Below are 18,030 nucleotides of genomic sequence, written 5' to 3' on the forward strand. Positions count from 1 at the left end.
AAGAGTCTTCAGCAGCCTCAAGAATTGGGGGAGCCACCTCGCTGCTGTCCATCCCTTCAGTTTCTGTACTGAACACGGGTAACTCAGATGTGAGGATTGAGACCAAAGTGCGTAACACACTCTTCAGAAAAGAAATGCACAAATTGTACAAGTCTATTTTCATATTATGTTGTTCTTGTTACATAATTGTATGGGATCTACAGTCAAGTCTTGACACATTAAACACATCAAAAATACCAGCTTTTAGCTTCAAAGAACTAGTGCGAAAAAAATGCATACAGGTGTTTCCAGTGACAGGCCCCAAGATCAACAGGAGTCGTGCCTATGTATGGTAACAGGAACTGTCTAAGCATCTGGCTGTGCAATCTGCATTTTACAACTGCACACAGTATGCTACATATTGAAAGGAAGCAGCATAGAGGACTACTAATTTGCCTTTTGGATCTACAGCTGTGCTCCCATAATACAAGGAATAGTTAACAGAAAGGAGAAACAAGCTTAACATACTTTTACCTAGTGTGTTCGAGAAAGTATAACCTAGATATATCTCCAGCAACATTTATTGAACAGCTGTGTCAAAATATTTCTTTGAATGTAGATATAAGGCTAGATTTTCAGATTGGGATGAATAACTGCTCTGTTTTTGCAGAGAACTTTCAAGATCCAAATTGCTTCTGTCACAGGATTCTAGATTATGATAAATCCTGGACAAATGCCATTTCATACATTAAACAGTGGAAGAAAAGGAGAATAAATGTGTGCTTTTAGAAAAAGAATCAGAGCTATAAATTCACTTTATGCTAAAGGATTAAATTGCCAGTAAACAGAGTAAACAAAACGTTTTTCTTAAGCATAGCATTAACCATTAGACAAAAGTTTAACACAACAAACAATTTGGCAGGCATCATTAATATTGGTGTATCTACAATATCAACATAACTTTTCCCTCTATAATACAGATTAAAATAGTTCACTTACTTGCCTTCAGAGCTGAATTATCTGTGTCAGATACCCTGAGAACAACCCATCTTCTTTAATTAATTAATTAGTTTACCTACTGATTCAAAAAAGCCCCAAAACATCCCAGCAACAGCTGCCAGCTAGTCACTTGTAGCTCAGTAAGTTGCAGTTTTTAAAAATCCATTAAAAACTCATAAAAGAAACCAACGTTCTCCCTTTATATTAGGAAGGAAATCAGGAATATAAATAAATTTAGAACAAACAAGCACTACCGGTAGTACCTAATATTAGAACTGCAGAACATACCCTGGTTTCAATTTTTTATTTTTTTTATTTTAAAAAGAGCAATTTGACAGATGTGGAATACACTAGAACTTACCAAAACAGAATTCTGCCTTTGGCCTTAGCTTAGTTGCATCGCTAACCTAATAAGAAAATTAACATGTATAATAAATACTTTAAGTGACATTACATGTATAATATCTAGTGTGTACATTATATAACAACATACACATTCAGTTTAAAGATTAACAGTTCAACATTACATGGAAACATAAAATATATGCTTCTATTCCTTACATTTAGGGACCCATCTCATTCCTGGAAAGTGAAAGCCATTCCTTGACACTTGTTAAATTCTGCCAAGCATCTAAAGCACAACAAGTGAAGGAAGCTATTCTCATTTCTATTTTAGGATTTTAAATTGCTACCCATTAGTAGTATTTCAGCATAATGAATGTGAAATCAATAGCAACAGCAAAGTCCCTACTGGACTTCATGAACTCCAAAAAGTTTTTTGAGATAAAAAAAGTCTGGAATAAGGATTTTGTTTTTGAGTTTTGATTTTATTAACCCTCTTCCTCCGCTAATGCATTTCTAGTGTCTCATCACCGTAACATTCCTTCACCCCAAACCTGATTTGTGCACCTTTTCAGATTTAGGACTTGAAATTTCAAGAAGAGCTGTGTAATTTAGGGCAAGTTAAGCAAATATGAGATGAATGATGATAGTTGTAAGCACATCGGTGGTAGTGTCCCTGGACATCTACCTACCCTTATGACCCAATGTCACCCAAAGTTAACCAGAATACAAGAAGATTGCAGAATGGATCGTAGAGGATAGTAAAAAAGGAAAGTAAAGGTATCAAAATAATTGGAGAAAGGAAGAACAGGAATGAGATGTATGGACAAGAGAAGGCAATTTCATTTTCCCATTCTTTTTATTTCTTACAGGACATTGTAATATTTTCTATCAACCTAACCTCAAAATTTGCTTCCTTCTGCTCCATTTTCTATGAATTTTTGCACCCCTACATGTATTTAGTTTCTGATTAAGTTGTTTCTAGAAGTTTCCTGCGTTGCTCTTTAAGACATTATATGATCTGCAAACTATCATATTAAATGAGTATTCTTTCCTTTGTAAATAGCTTCAGTTTCTCAGAGGCAAATTGGAACACAGATTAATAGGTACAAGTTCAAATTAGAGTTCAACCTGAATCCACAGTTTAGAATGCTAATTCTATTACATACAAGGACGAATAGTTGGAATTTAATTTTTTGGAAGCAAATCTAGACAAGTATCACCAAGAAGCTGGTAAAAAGAACACCTAGATGGGTTTCTGCATTCCCTACTGCTTTGACTAGCTCTAGTGCTTTTAATGTTTCCTGAAACTTCAGGAGCAGTAACCACATTAATCCCCCCCCCCCCCCCCCCAAGTATATCATCAGATATACCCCACAAATCTACTACCTGTAATTTCACAGGTAAGGCCAGATGGGACCACTGTGATCATCTAGTCTGACCTTCTGAACAACACAGGGCACAGGATGTCCCTGAATTAATTCCTTCTTGAACTAGAGCATAACTTTCAGAAAAAATCCAATCTTGATTTAAAAGTTGCCTGTGACACAGAATCAACCACAATTCTTGATAAATTGTTCCAGTGGTTAATTACCCCCATTAAAAATTCATGCCTTATTTCCAGTCTGAATTTGTCTTGCTTCAATGTCCAGACACTGGTTCTGGTTATACCTTTATCTGCTATACTGAAGAGCCCATCAAATATTTGTTCTCCATGTACATACTTACAGACTAATCGAGTCACCCCCTCCCCAACATAACCTTCTCCTTGTTAATCTAAATTGTTTGAGTTCCTTGAGTCTATAAGATATGTTTTCTAATCTTTTCATCCTTCTTCCAGCTTGTGTCTAAACTCTCGTCAATTAAAATTATTCAGTAAGGAGTTCTGGCAATTTCATAAAATCATAGCTGCTAATATCACCAAAATCTACGGATAGAACTACAATCTTACACATAGACAAGAAGTATATCACTTATAGGTCAACTGACATACCTTTGAAATGTAGGTAAGCTTAATAGCTCCAACAGGTGGAGAGCCAGAGGGAAGGTTCTATTAAAAAAAAAGCACAATAATATGGTATGAAACTAAATTATCCTCCTACCACATAACACGTTCTATATATATATATATGCATCAAATACAAGGAAGCTAATCAAAGCTTCATGAACAAAAAAATTCTATACACTTGCATTCACAATACAACATCCAACACAATGTATGCTTTAACAGGATTTAAACTATTTGGTTTCATTTATTCAACAAACATCTGGTAATCAACTAAAACTGAATGGTTGTTGGAAATAATGCTGGTGTTAATTGTTTCAGAGGTTTATGCATTTTACTATAAGAAAAAGAATTCTTGCAGATTTGTAACCAGGAAATGCTCCTAAAAGCACACTTGTTCCTTAACAGATGTTGAGTCAAGATGATGGCACCTTATGTATTTTGATAGAAGAGAGACATTCATCCACTCCTCAGCTACCTCCAAGAATGCTTTCCTTATGTAACAGTACTTTCTAAAATACATTAGTATTGTTGCAAGAGACTGGGATATTAAGTCAACTGGAGGAAAATGGAAGGTGTACAAGTTCCTTACCAGCAATGTTAAGCCTACAAGCCTGATTGCAGTTTGGATTGTGACAGTCTCTTGAAACTAGAAACAGCAACAAGTACCACACACTGGCCTATTAGCATATTAACACGTATTTGTGTTATTTTTCATAGCAAGTCTATAGTTGGGAATTGCAATTTAAAGGAGCAAAACAATTATGTACGTTTTACTGCATTCAATGGTAAAATATGGTCAACTTTCTATTTAATTTGTTTCCAGTGAAACTTGCTGCGCATCTCTTTATTTTATCATTCCTTCTTATCTTCAGTTTCACTTCACTTCTGTTCCATAATAGGACAGTTTATGTTAAAAATACATAGGTACGGACAAAAAGAAAGTAACTAACAAGAAAAGCTATGTCATGACCTATTTTGGGAAAAAAGGGGGAATGAAGCCATGTTTGTCATGTACACATTTCCCTATATTTATTCTCCTCCCACCACAAATTCTCACTCAAGATAGTCTTTTCTAATTTATGCTGTCAGTCACTCTCTTACCCTTGCACATCCACACTGGTTATTTTAATAGAATAGACTAAGTTTTGCAATTAACATCCACAAGTAATAACTAAAACTAAAGAGAATTAAATCAGCTGGAATTTAAGTTGAGCTCCCAGACTTAAGCCCAGATGCTCATGTATGCAAGTAGTTCCAGTGACTTCAATGAAGTTTTTTGTGAGTGTCAAGCAGAAGTAAAAATTTCATTTTAAAACATGCCTAAAAAATCTTGCTTCTGTATTAACCTTCTAAAGGCCAAGTTTAAGATCTCATGCTTCTCAATAAGACTTAACACAACTGTCACCAAAACATTTCACACAACATTTTAACATATGATGCAATTATTTCCTACCAAGTATCACAAATCCCAGGATTATTGGTCTTGGGACAAAAATGAAGCAAAATTTTAAAGTATGTATTCGTCTTTTTTTTTTAAACCTACAGAAATCCCATTATTGATTTAGATTTTTTTTAAAGAGACAAATGAAGACTTTTTTTTGGAGGTGGGCATGAGCGAAGGTTAAACTACGATGTTTGTAACTAATCTTCTACAGATGAGGTTGGTAAAAACATTTGGTACTAAGACTGCTGAAAATTTCAACATATTCCCGCATCAGGTGAATACAGGGGGCATACTTTCCCCACCCTCACTTTCAGCGGGAAGCAGAGCGCCGCATCTGGGAAGTGGCGCAGGCTGGGGCCGCATTGCTCCACTTCCCGCTGCTGCCGGTGACTGCCTGTCAGGGAGTGGGGGATGTGGATAGGGGTTGGAACAGGGGACAGGGAGGTTGGGTAGGGGGTGGGGTGGTCAGGAAACAAGGAACGGGGGCGGGGGGCGCAAAGCAAGTTCTATAGAACGTGGTCTCACCTATAACGCGGCAAGATTTTTTTGTCTCCTAAGGACCGTGTTTTATCGGGGTAGAGGTGTATATGGATACACAATGCATCAAGATGTGTGCATCTTGAAAATATGGAAGCAGAGTTAAGAATTTAGTATTTTGCACTTACATAACACCTTTCATCTAAGGATTGCAAGTAGTTTCCAAATAAACATCAACACCTCATTAAAAAAGGCAAGTATTAAAACTTAATAATGCGATAGCCTAAAGACGCAGTACTTCAATTATAAGAAGTCCTAAACCTGCGCCAACGCTACTTTAAGGGACCAACAGTTTTAAGGTCCAGGGACAACTCCAGTGGCATTAGTTCAGCATCATCCATTGCCAGGAGATGGATTTGATAGCAGCCTTCAACTACCTGAAGGGGGGCTCCAAAGAGGATGGAGGTAGGCTGTTCTCAGTGGTGGCAGATGACAGAACAAGGAGCAGTGGGCGAGGTCTAGGTTGGATATTAGGAAAAACTATTTCACTAGCGGGGTGGTGAAGCACTAGAATGGGTTACCTAGGGAGGTGGTGGAATCTCCATCCTTAGAGATTTTTAAGGCCAGGCTTGACAAAGCCCTGGCTGGGATGATTTAGTTGGGATTGGTCCTGCTTTGAGCAGGGGGTTGGACTAGATGACCTCCTGAGGTCTCTTCCAACTCTAGTCTTCTATGATTCTATGTATTGGGTTTGCAATCTGGGGATCTGGTTAAAAACTTCAAACAATTAGAAAAGTAAGAAGCCGGGGCAGATCAGCTTCTCTCATCTCCGCACACCCAGAAGGTTACGTCCTCATTTATTTCAGATGCTCCTCTTGCAACTCTAATCCATGTCTGATATCAAAATGACAAGGACAACTGCAATATACTCTCCATGGGAACACATCTTGGATCAATCCAGAAAATGTAGCTGATGCAGAATCTGGTAGACTGCTTGTGAAACAGTGAGTCATTTAGTGAGCAAATTGAACATATCTCATCTGTAGTAGCTGCCTACTGGTTCCTGGATTGATTCTGAGGTATTGGTTTTGACCAATGAAGATATACATGGTTTTGGAACCTACCTATTTAAAGAGACTACCTTTTTCTTCAGGAGACACTGCCACAGTTTCAGTCAGCAGAAGTACATGAGTTAGAATTTCACTGGTATAACGGAAGGGACCCATTTCACTGTTTTTTGGCTATACTCACATTATTCCCAGGGTAGCACACACACTGAGTTTTGGCAAGAGTGTAACGTACTAATTGTATTTCTAATAGTTTGCCAAGCATGCCCAGAGTTTGGAATGGTTGCTCTTACGCAATAATTCAGATCTCAAATAAAATATTTCTAACTACGAGGACTAGTTCTGAAAGTTACATCCTATTTCCTTATTTTTGTGGTGGTATGTCTTTTATTTCTAGCCCTATTAATTTGCAAAACAAGCCTTAAAAATGTAATTCAATTAGTTTTTGTTAACAACTTGCCCTTCCTCTCTCACACCACTTTTAACTTGATTTTAGGGGCTGTGGTTTCAGACCATTAGAGATAGGAAGCAGAAAACTGGTGTAACTGCATAAAGCACTAACCTATAATTCTAACATGAGATATTTTATTTTAAAATATAGTAGAATTTCAGTTGAGAAAAGCAAGACAGTAATCAAGAGTGTAATTTAAAAAGCAATGGTATAATTAAAAATACTGAAAAGTATTTTAGTTAGTGGATGTTAGTTCTGTAAAAACTGAGAAGTGCTGTGAAACTGAAGTTTTAACAGTTTTTATAACTGAGCTTTAAAGTTTCCCCAAGCCTTGGTCCTGGATCACAGACCAAACGAAGAAAACAAACAAACAAACAAAAAAAACCGAAACTTGTTCAACATAGAGAAAAGGCACCATGCTTAAGTACTTACTGATAATGATAGATGTGCATGCTGTATACTGTATTATCCAATACAAGTTGGATTTGATTTCAGGAGTTTTCTGAACTTATACCTGTATTTCAAATCCCTTATCTATGCCACTACAATGCATGTTACACTGAATTCAAGATCTGTTTGAATTTTCCAGGTGTGACTGTGAACTCCAAATGCTAACAAAATTATTTAAACTGTGAAACATTAATTACAGTTTTCCCCCTACAAATAAAGAGTTTCACAGAGTAGTCTAATCGAGGAAGTGGGATACAAATGATTTAGCTACATATTAATATTTTATGTAAAAGCTTTTATTTAGAACTGCAAATTTGATTAAATTCATTCCGAAACCCTCTTTCATGTATACAATAGATTTGCTTTAGGTCAAAAAAATATTTGACTTCTGTTAACTTCCACAATTTTATTCCAGATGTTGTCATACCTGTGGATTATCCATGTACCATACCAAATTGTCTTCCCTAGTGTCCAGGATAAAGTACCTCCGCAGAAACTTCCCACTATTCTCATTTTCTTCAATGTCTAGGAAACCACAAATGCGATTCTGACGATCCACATAAGGCATTTCTGAGCCTGAACATTACACTGCAAAACAAAAACAATGATTAAAACAAAAAGTTTACTTTCACTGGTTATAAAACTGCTCTGTACATTTTGAGCACAGCTTCAACTACTAGAAGAATTTTCAGGAAAGGAGCTTCCACATAGGAACAAGTCAAATTAAGATCAAGTGTTTTTCCCCCACCACAGGAGTAACTTTTATACATTTCTTTGAAATATAACTATTAAGTACTTAAGTTTTTATATACCCTGAGTTCAGAACCTTGGTATGTGTGTGTTAAATACTGGTAGAACAGTATGCCTATTAGTTTACACAAGATCAGCATAGGATAATCAAAGATTCTTTCACTAATTTGCACAAAGGGTTAGATAACAGATTTACATTTCTTCTCACTTTTAACAAATAGGTCTTTTGCAGTTAAAAAAGGTTATTTGTCAGCAGCCCTACTGTCTGAGATAGCTTATCATACTCTGTTTAGGGAAAACAACGTGGGTTATAGCCCACAAAAGCTTATGCCCAAATAAATTTGTTAGTCTCTAAGGTGCCACAAGGATGCCACATTGCTTTTACTGATACAGACTAACAACTACCCCTCTGAAACCTGTTTAGGGAAAGGAAATTCAGATGAGGGGCTTCTGGGCAGCCATCTTTATATGTGAAAATCTTGTACAAAGCACACCAATTTCAGCCAAAAATCAGAAATCTTTCACTCTTGATTACTACTAAAAGGTGAGGAAGATTAAGTATTCATGTACAGCTATAAGTAGTTATGCACACAATATGTAAACTCAAAACTAAAATCTTTGGCATTGATTTGTGATACCATCATGTGTTTTTTGGAAAATCAGCTCTGAGTCTTCATTTATACGCTGACCACTGTTCCCATTTTGTCTGCTTCATCTTTTGCTGTTCCATCTCACTTACAGACCATTCCATCATCCTCTTCTGCTTTTATGCTCAGGAGCCAGGAAAGTCACTGGCTCTTAAATATGACACAGTAAGCAAGCAAGTTTCCATCCTTTTGGAATAGTGGTCTAAAAATCCAAGTAAAACCAACATTAAAAATTCACATACGAAAGCTTACCTGATGTAAATACATTTTAAAGCAGGATGGGAAGCATTTATAGTCTTGCATTATGCTTCTATACTTTGTAAGGGACAGTACAGATTAAAAATACCAATTTTAATTAGCATCTCAACTCTGTACAATTAAGTTTAGGTATATAAATTTTTTCACCAATGGAAGCTTTCAGACTACTCTACTGAGCAACATGGTGACGTTTACTTTAAAAGTTTATTAGAATGTTGTCATCCATTTTTTTCCACTGTTTATATCCTTGTCTAAAAGTCATCAGGTAGTCTCTCTCCCCTATTTATACTGGGGTTGGGGGAAAGGGGAGGAGAGATCTACTGACATTATCTATATCTACACACACAGGCACACACATCATGGCAAGATGTGAGGTACTTGTAGTCACATTTTTAATTACATATTTATATTTGGGATCACCTGCCTGGGTGTGATTATCTACAGCTTCCAATTTCTGTATGCCACTAAACCCTTGTCACCATGTACGCTAGAACACAGTTTTATTCACTTTAAGTCAGAGAAAAATAAATCTAATTTTTATCACTGCCATCCCACCATTAAAAAAGTGAACATACTAGGAATACTTAAGAACTGAGAAATATGGCAATGAATTTAAAGATGGTCAATGAAACTTAAGCTTTTAGCAAGCAGAAACTTGGAAGGAAATGAAATACCATGGTGATGGGTCACCTTATAAAAAAACTAGATAAAAGTCTGCTAGCTAAGGAGTTAAAGACTGCAAAATTGTGAAATGTCAGATCTTACTTGGTGATATCTGAGGAGATGTTTCTTCCACAGTTTTTCTGAGGACATCGTAAAGAGTTTAAACCCTTCATCTAGAAGTAAGCTGCCTCATTCTCCCAAAAGGAAAACTACCGTGTATATATAAGGCAGAGGTTCTTAACCCACGGGCTACATGCAACCCAGTTAGCACACAACTGTGTCCCAACTCGGCTGTGTGCTAAAGGCCGCAGGCCCCGGGTGGCCGGCTGCCCGCCTCGGCCCTGGGCAACTGGGGTTCCAGCCAAGTGGGAGACCAGGGTCCTGGCTGCACCCCAGCCCTGCACGATGGGGGTTAGGGTCCCTGTGCAGCAGGGTCCAGGGTCCGGGCAACCAGCTGCCACCCAGTCCCACGTGGTGGAGTCCAGGATCCCCACAGAGGTCAGGGTCCTGGCTGCCCCCCAGCCCTGCACGGCAGGGTCCAGGGTCGGGGTCCCTGCCCCCCACCCAGCTCTCCGCTCCTGGCCCCACTCTATGGAGGGTCTCTGGGCGGAGGGCACTGAGCATAGGGGTCTGTGGGGGAGGGGATGGGGGGGGCACTGTGGCTCTCAACCTGCAGCCCAGGTAACACTCTGTGGGCCACATATGCAGCCCACATTGATAAATGTGTTGAGAACCACTAACCCAAAGGCAATTGACAATATTGTAGAATTTCAAAGGCTTAAATTAGATATTCAGGGAAATATTAGACTTTACTGTGAGACTAGTATTTGCTCAAGCAGTGTATAATTTACAGATCAACATCTCAGGTCAGAGACATAGTATATGCTGCCGATATGACTAACTGTGGAAATAGATGTATGGTAGTTCTTAAGACAGCCTCATCTAGTAACCATACTATTAAGAGTTCACACACAAGTTCCTGGGATCATTTTAGAGTGGGGAGATGTTTCCCTTCTGCAAAGATAACTAAATAATGGCAAGATCAAGAGTGGCTGTTACATAAATTGTGTCCATAATTTGGCCACACTTAGCACCAGCTATATTTTCATTTAAATAAAGCAGCAGCTTTATGATATAGGGGTATCCTATCCTCCTAAATTTCACCATTTATACCCCCTAGAAAATTGTGTCACACTATGGGCACAATTACAACTTAACTGTTTGATAAAAAGTATAGGCAGACCAGAAAAATGGGAGGTCTAAAAAAAAGCTATTCTCTACAGAGAGTCCACAGAAACTGAAACAAGAAAAAATATACCCATTTTTTCCAACAAGGTAGAGAATGAAGTTTCAAAAGCCCATATTTGAGACCTGCTAAATAAAACTATTAGAGAGTCTTCACAGAAAATTGTTTCCTATTACATTTTTAAGAGAATACAGAAGAACAGCAGATGAATGGTTGATGAGATGATCCAGAATCTAGAACTGACTTTATAATACCCACAGCTGAAGAAAGGTTAAGGTTTTAAACAGTAATGGGATGTTAAAACAAATATTTCTGAAACTGCACATAAGTATGAACAGTTCTCAAAGACCCCAATCATGCTAAGATTTATTCACATACTGAACTTGAAGTATGTGATTAGTTCCACTGAAGACAGTGCGACTAAGCCTAGGCCTTAAGGCTTGGAAGAACTGGGGCCAAAGTGCAGAGGGGTTGTTGCACTTGTCAGTATAGTGGATTTAACAAGAGAAAAATGTGTGCTTCAAAACTTCATCCCCTAATTTTTGGCTTACAAAACTATTCCACTTCTGATTCCTGTATATCCTTTGTTGAAAATCCAACATAAACTACAGGATAGTTTACAATATTGAGTTTCATAATTTATTTTTTCTGCAGACCACTTGTTCAAAATTAGTAATTGTATTAAGACGACGCTCTATTGTTTTCTTAAAAAAAAAACACACAGAATATGAACATGTAGCAGATACAAGTTTGACTTGAATCCAGGCTAAAATCACAGTAGAACACTTTCAATTGTAAAAAAATTACCACCATTATATTATGCTATAGAAACATTCCACTTAAATAAATTAGCATTAGTTCTAATCCAATTCAGGTTGGTAGTAGGCAAAAGTGGTTACCATCAGATGGCAGTTTGGTGGACTATGTGACATGAGTTAGCAGCTGTATTTCCACTGCTCAGGGGCAACTAACTCACAATGCCATTATTACTACTGGCATTCTTAGAGAGACCAAGAATACAGACAGTGAAGTACCATACTACATCTAAAGAGATCCTTTCAAGAGTGGCATGACAGAGTTGTCCAAGTCCTATACTATTCCTCTTCTTTGAATAAGGAGCTTGGTTCCAAGGCCACCAATCTAACTTTTCACCAGCACTTAAGCTAAAAAAAAAAAGTTATAATTCAAATATAATTTCATGAATATTCAGTAGATGTATTCAAGTTGTACCCATCAATATTATAGGGAGTTATGGAATACAAGTCCCATTGAAAGTCTGAGATTTTTACTCCTAAATCACCTAGGTGCTTTTTAAAACCCTATATGACTAAGGTCCTAATCCAGCAGAACATTAAGCATATGCTTAAGTAATGCACTCACATGCCTAAATGTTTTGCTATAAATCTATAAAGCAGCATATGAACTCCTTTGCCTTCCTTCTAAAATCCAATGCTAGTTTTCTAGGAAGTAAAAAGTATTCCTGATTTTCCCCATACCTTCAAATAGCTTGTATTAAGTCTAGAATTACTAACCCTAATCCATAGCTTCCCAGTGAAAAACTAGGAAACGAAGCATTTCTTAAGCCACGTAACTGAGACTGGTCAGTTAATGTTCTTCATATTTGTTTACATAAGTCCTAAGTAAAATTAGCTCCTGCTCTCTTGGTTTCTTGTTTAGAGTTAGGCTGGCTTCTTCTGGGTGTACTCTTGCACACATTCCAGTAAAAGTGTCCTATAAAATGTAAGGAAGTACCAGGTGTTTCTAACAATTTCCTAGTCTGATACCTCATTTGCCAGTTAAAGCACCAGTCCTGCACTGAGAACAATGGAGGCAATGATGATGGAACCGACATGGAGCACCCCGGAAGTCAACCGAACTCCACATGATCAGAGCCTAAATTATTAACTCTGTTAGCATTAGTACTGTTATCTTATGCTAATAGTACTAATGCTAACAAAGAGAGATTGGAGTAACAACCCAGTACAGTATGTAAGGTTACCTCTCTCCACCTCCATGCCTTGCAAGTTCTCAATTTTCTTTTCCTCTCTACATTTCTTCAAATCTTTGTATTCTCATGTGTAATATTAATATACAATTTTCCATTCTTGTGATTTTTGTGTTAGCATAATCATCACCTCCGCTTCCTGCCATGTTTGAGTATGCCAGAGTGTTTGAACTTTGTGTTTAACCTTTAACTCTCTCAAAAGCCTTTTCCTGAGAAGTAGCTGATAAGAGTACCGGAAGGTACATTGCTACCAGAAGTCTTTTCTATAAAATGTTGCATTGGCATTTGAAAGGGATTTTATTTTAAAACATTAACATGATGTAAATCAGGAGTCTCAAACTCCTGGTTCACGGGCCATCTGCAGCCCGAAAACCTCCCCAATGTGGCCTGTAGGGCTCCAGCAATTTTGGGACCGGGTCTCTCCCTTGGCCCTGCCTGCCGCCCCCGGGCACTCCCCCTGCCCCCCGCACCCTCCAGGGGATTTACAATGGCCCGGGGCCCCACACATCACTGGCAGCGCAGCGGAGCTGAGTGGCTTCTGCCTGCTCGCTCCACATGTGTGCCGGCCCCAGGGCGGGGCTGTGCCTCTACATGCTGCCCCCGCCCCAAGCGGCCCTGTAGCCAATGGGAAGCTGCAAAGATGGTGCCTGGGGGCAGCAGCACGTAGAGGCCCCCCCGGCCCACACCACCTTGGAGTCCCAGGTGGGTGCCACACCCTCCGACCCCCTCCCAGAGCCTGCACCCCCACCCCACACACCCCCTCCCGCTCCCAAACTCCCTCCCAGAGCTTGCCGCCTCCCCTTTCCCACATACCCCCTCCCACCCACAAACTCCCTCCCAGAGCCTGCAACCCCACCTCCTCCTCCTGCTCCCCTGCCCCAGCCCAGAGCCTGCACCCAAACTTTCACCCCAGACCTCCTCCCCCACCCAAACTCCCTCCCAGAGCCCAACCTCTCACCCTTTCTGCACCCAAACTCCCTCCCAGAGCCTGCACCCCAATCCCACACCCCAGACCTCCTCCCCCACCGAAACTCCCTCCCAGAGCCTTACGCAGGTTGGGACGGGGCTGGTTCTGGGCAGCATGAGTGACATTATTGGCCTGCTGAGAGGATTTGAGGACTGACACTGGCCCTAAGGTAAACTGAGTTTGAGACCCCTGATGTACATTAAAAGTACTGAATACTCTCAAGTTTCAGAGTAGCAGCTGTGTTAGTCTGTATCTGCAAAAAGAAAAGGAGGACTCGTGGCACCTTAGAGACTAACAAATTTATTTGAGCATAAGCTTTCGTGAGCTACTGAGCTGTAGCTCACGAAAGCTTATGCTCAAATAAATTTGTTAGTCTCTAAGGTGCCACAAGTACTCCTTTTCATTTTGTGAATATTCTCAGAAATTTTCATGTACATACTTTGCTTCAAGGACTAAGATGTTCTTAGTACAAAAGATGTTTGCAGACATTAAAATCATAATCCAAAAGTACCCTAACAATTTAACACAGAGAAAGCATAAGTTAAAAGGAAAACTTCACAATAGAAAAGGCTAGAAGCAGAGTTTACAATTTGTGAATTAATCATTCATCATCATCAGTGATATCCAATCTGTGGTCTTCAAAGCTCTTAATTATGGCCCTGGGGAACTACAGTACTATGTTCAAAATAACTGTACTGCATTATAAACTCAAAGTGTTTTACTTAACCTGCTCTGTGATTTTTTAAACTCAGTTGTTTGAACCAGCTTCATCACTGCTGGCAGGAGCTAGGCAGTGCCATCTCCCAAGCTGCCTCACCCCATTTCCCTGGCAGCCCCAGGAGCAGTTCTAGTTTGAAAGCCAAGAGTGCTCAGAGCAGCTGTTGTCCCTTACTTGCTGCAGCTGCTCAGCAGCTCCCCTGTTGGTCACCTGTTCCATTGCAGGGAACGGGGAAAGTTTCTGGCTACTATATTGACGGATTACCTGCCAGCCTCTGGGAGGAGCTCAACTGGCTCTTCATGAGCCATGGGGAGTGTCTAACAAAGGATAGATAGCTCCCCTTCTCCCACTTTACTACCTATGGCAACCCCTATTTTGCTGATGGTCAAGCAAATCAGACAGGAGCTCTTCAGCCTGGAGTTAAACATCCTTGAGATGGAAAGAAACTTGCAGAACACACACTGTTAAAATTCAGCCCATTTTGACAAATGAGGGAAATAGTAACATTAAAGAAATATGTTCTCCCCCCCACCCCCTATTTCCTGAGTCCATGTCCCCTGAATGGTCAGTGAAAAGAGAATCTTTGCCCAATGCGAACAAAAACAGCCAATGACTTTCTGAGAGAGGAATTCTATGAACACCTTGAAATATATGAGAAATCCAAGCTCAAAAACCCCCCCAAAACCCACAGCTGACCTCACTCACTAGCATCCCATCCCAATCCTTTCGTTTTTCTGCAAGATTATTGAAAAGGTGGCAGTGAACCACCTTTGCAATACCAAGCATCCACTCTAGTTTGAAGCCAGGTCATAACCCAGAAATGGCACTAAGTGACCTTCTTGTGGGGTAAAGCCTATGCTGAAATTCTTAACTCTCCCCCACTCCCTCCCATATACTGCTGACTTATATGTATGTCCTGGCAGAAGCTATCAGAACAACGTTAAGCTAAATATTCTCTTGCCTTTTCAATATGCTCTATAAAGTCATAAATAGCTGTTACTCTTCACCTGCATCATTGATTTTTTCAAATCCCATAGAACTCACTCTTGTGTTGCAACAACTACAGTTTCTTGCAAGATGAGACATGTTATAATACCAACACTACAGCAACCATACATTGTTTTACATATTTTCATTCAGTACAGATAGCACAGTCTGAATACCTGAAATTGAAGAACAGATAAACAGTTGGCTCAAACTGAAGCTAGGTGAGATGCAAGTGATATTAGCTGGTTAAAGGATGCATGCACTACAAAGAACTAGGAAGCACCACCATTGCACACTCAACTGAAGTCATCTGCCCTAATAGTTAAGACTATGCACAACCTTGAAACCACTCTGGACTCATTACTGATTCTGGATACACTCTACTAGGAAGAAAATGCCATTCACTCTGCCTGGATGGCTGGACTGCTCATCTTAGAAAAGAGACGAGTAAGGAGGATATGACAGATCTATAAAATCATGAATTGTGTGGAGAAAGTGAATAGGGAAATGTTATTTACCCCATCACATAACACAAGAATCAGGAGACACCCAAGGAAATTAACAGACAGCAGGTTTAAAACTAACACTAGGAAGTACTTCTTCACCCAACACTAAGTCAACCTGTGGAACTCCTTGCCAGGGGATGTTGTGAAGGCCAAAAGTATAATTCAAAAAATTATATAAGTTTGTGGAGGATAGGTCCATCAATGTCTATTAGCCAAGATGGTCAGAGACATAACCCCTTCCTTCGGTTATCCCTAAACCTCTGACTGCCAGAAGCGACAAGGGATGGATCTCTCAATAATTGCCCTGTTCTACTCATTCTTGCTAAAGCAACTGGCACTGGCCACCATCGAAAGACAGGATACTGGGCTAGATGGACCATTGGTCTGACCTAGTATGGTCATTCTTATGACCTGGCCCTTGTATATCCATTCGTTACCTTCAGCTGGACTATGGTAATTCTATCTGGGCCTAAATAAGAACTTCTGGAAGAGGCTACAGTTGATACATGGATTAGTGGCCTCTCTCATAAGTGGGATGCTTCATGACCTAATTTGGCTCCTCCTCTACACTCAATCCATTTCAAGTTTCTAGAGCTCATCTACAAGTGGGAAAGGCTGAGGTTAGCTCAATACCTCTTGTTCTGGAGCCAGCCACAGCAGTTATGAATATCTGGTTCACTTATGCTAATTTAGCCCTGATACGTACAAACAAACAAAAGAAATGTCCAAGGCTTTGGAACACCCTTCCACATTAAATCAGAAAAAGCCCTCCCATGATGTAAAACTTTTCACTGTCATAACATTCTTCAAACAGCTAAAGCAAAAGACAACGTCTATTAAGACAAAAGCCAATAATTAAAACAAAGATAAAGACTTGATTGTCCCCCACTACATAAACCCAAGTGCATGTTACAACCAATGCCCTACTGCTACAATCAGACACACTCTAGAAATGTTTGTCAGTAGATACTTATGGATGCAGCACTCTCTATAGGAAACAAGTGGCAAACAGATACCACTCTCACCCATAAAAGGCTTAAAGTCTAACAGCACAAGTGAAACTAGGTACTACACATACAGACAAGAGTGTGACTTCAGTTCAAATGCTTTACAATAAGGAGGGTTTGGAATTTTGTGGAGGAGAGGCAAGAAGCTTTAAATATAATAGCAAAGAGGCTATTCTAGGCTTAAGGGGAGACCTGAGTCAACAGCAAGTGAAAAATAAGCAGGGCACAAAGGGGGACACTTGGGTGGAGTATAAGAAAGGGTGGAAAAGAAGGTGAAGATAAATGCAGATGTGGAATTATGGGAGCTTTCAAAGTAGAGAAAGCATTGGTTAGAGCAGAGAGCTTAGCAGCTGCGTTATGAATCCATCTTGGCTGCAAAGATCATGTAAGTACAGACTAATGTCTTGGAAATCACTGTGTAGAAGAAGGAATGAAGTACTCTGAAGATATCTTGGAGCCCTGTAGTGGTTAGAGAAAGAGGAATGAGTTAGACTGGGAGACAAAATGTTTTAATATTGGCAGTGACAGAAGAGGTGGATGGAAGAGCACAGAGTTTTACGAGGAAAGATCAGGAGTTTACTTTTCATCATGTGAAGTTACTATATTCGGTTTAGTGATGTCATTCAAGATGAACTAGAGCAAGTGGAGAACTGGAGTTGGATAGATAAATATGAGAATCAATGAAAAGGTCATAAAAATCAGTGGCAGGGAATGAATGAAATCATTCTGGGAAGTACAAAAGAAGAAAGAGGAAAAGAACGGAGGGGGACAAGGAAAAGAAACAAAGCACAATTGAGAGATTTAAACCATGACTGAAATACCTTGATTAAAAAAAGTCTTCATGGATTTAAATCCACTCAAGGCTTTGTAAAACTAATCTGAAAACTGGTGATATTGCAATTTTCAATTAAAATTCATAGTATATTAAAATATGAAAGCTTTTTTTCATAATACTATCGGTAGATCATCATAATTTTATAAAACTGCTATATGCAAAAATCAAAATATGAAAATTAAGGCCCTGATCCTGCAAACACTTAAACAGATACATAACTTTCC

The 18,030-nt window shown here is 39.3% G+C and overlaps 1 protein-coding gene across 8 annotated transcripts in view; it reads right to left on the bottom strand.

The window, feature by feature from the left end:
* PLEKHA1 (pleckstrin homology domain containing A1) overlaps positions 1-18,030 on the bottom strand; it is an 85,732-nt gene that overhangs the window by 55,426 nt on the left and 12,276 nt on the right. For 6 of the 8 annotated variants that reach the window (XM_074959217.1, XM_074959216.1, XM_074959218.1 and 3 more), the window contains 3 exons: positions 7,645-7,805; positions 3,314-3,370; positions 1,340-1,385 (listed from right to left, as the gene is read on the bottom strand). In XM_074959217.1, the coding sequence (XP_074815318.1) occupies positions 1,340-1,385; positions 3,314-3,370; positions 7,645-7,785 (244 nt within the window). In that variant the 5' untranslated portion in view covers positions 7,786-7,805. Of the gene's footprint in view, positions 1-1,339; positions 1,386-3,313; positions 3,371-7,644; positions 7,806-8,605; positions 8,624-10,010; positions 10,021-18,030 lie in introns of those variants that run through there. The other 2 variants (XM_074959214.1, XM_074959215.1) reach the window with 2 other exon arrangements.

The sequence above is a fragment of the Natator depressus genome, chromosome 7 (assembly GCF_965152275.1).
Source record: "Natator depressus isolate rNatDep1 chromosome 7, rNatDep2.hap1, whole genome shotgun sequence".
Taxonomy (NCBI): Eukaryota; Metazoa; Chordata; order Testudines; family Cheloniidae; genus Natator; species Natator depressus.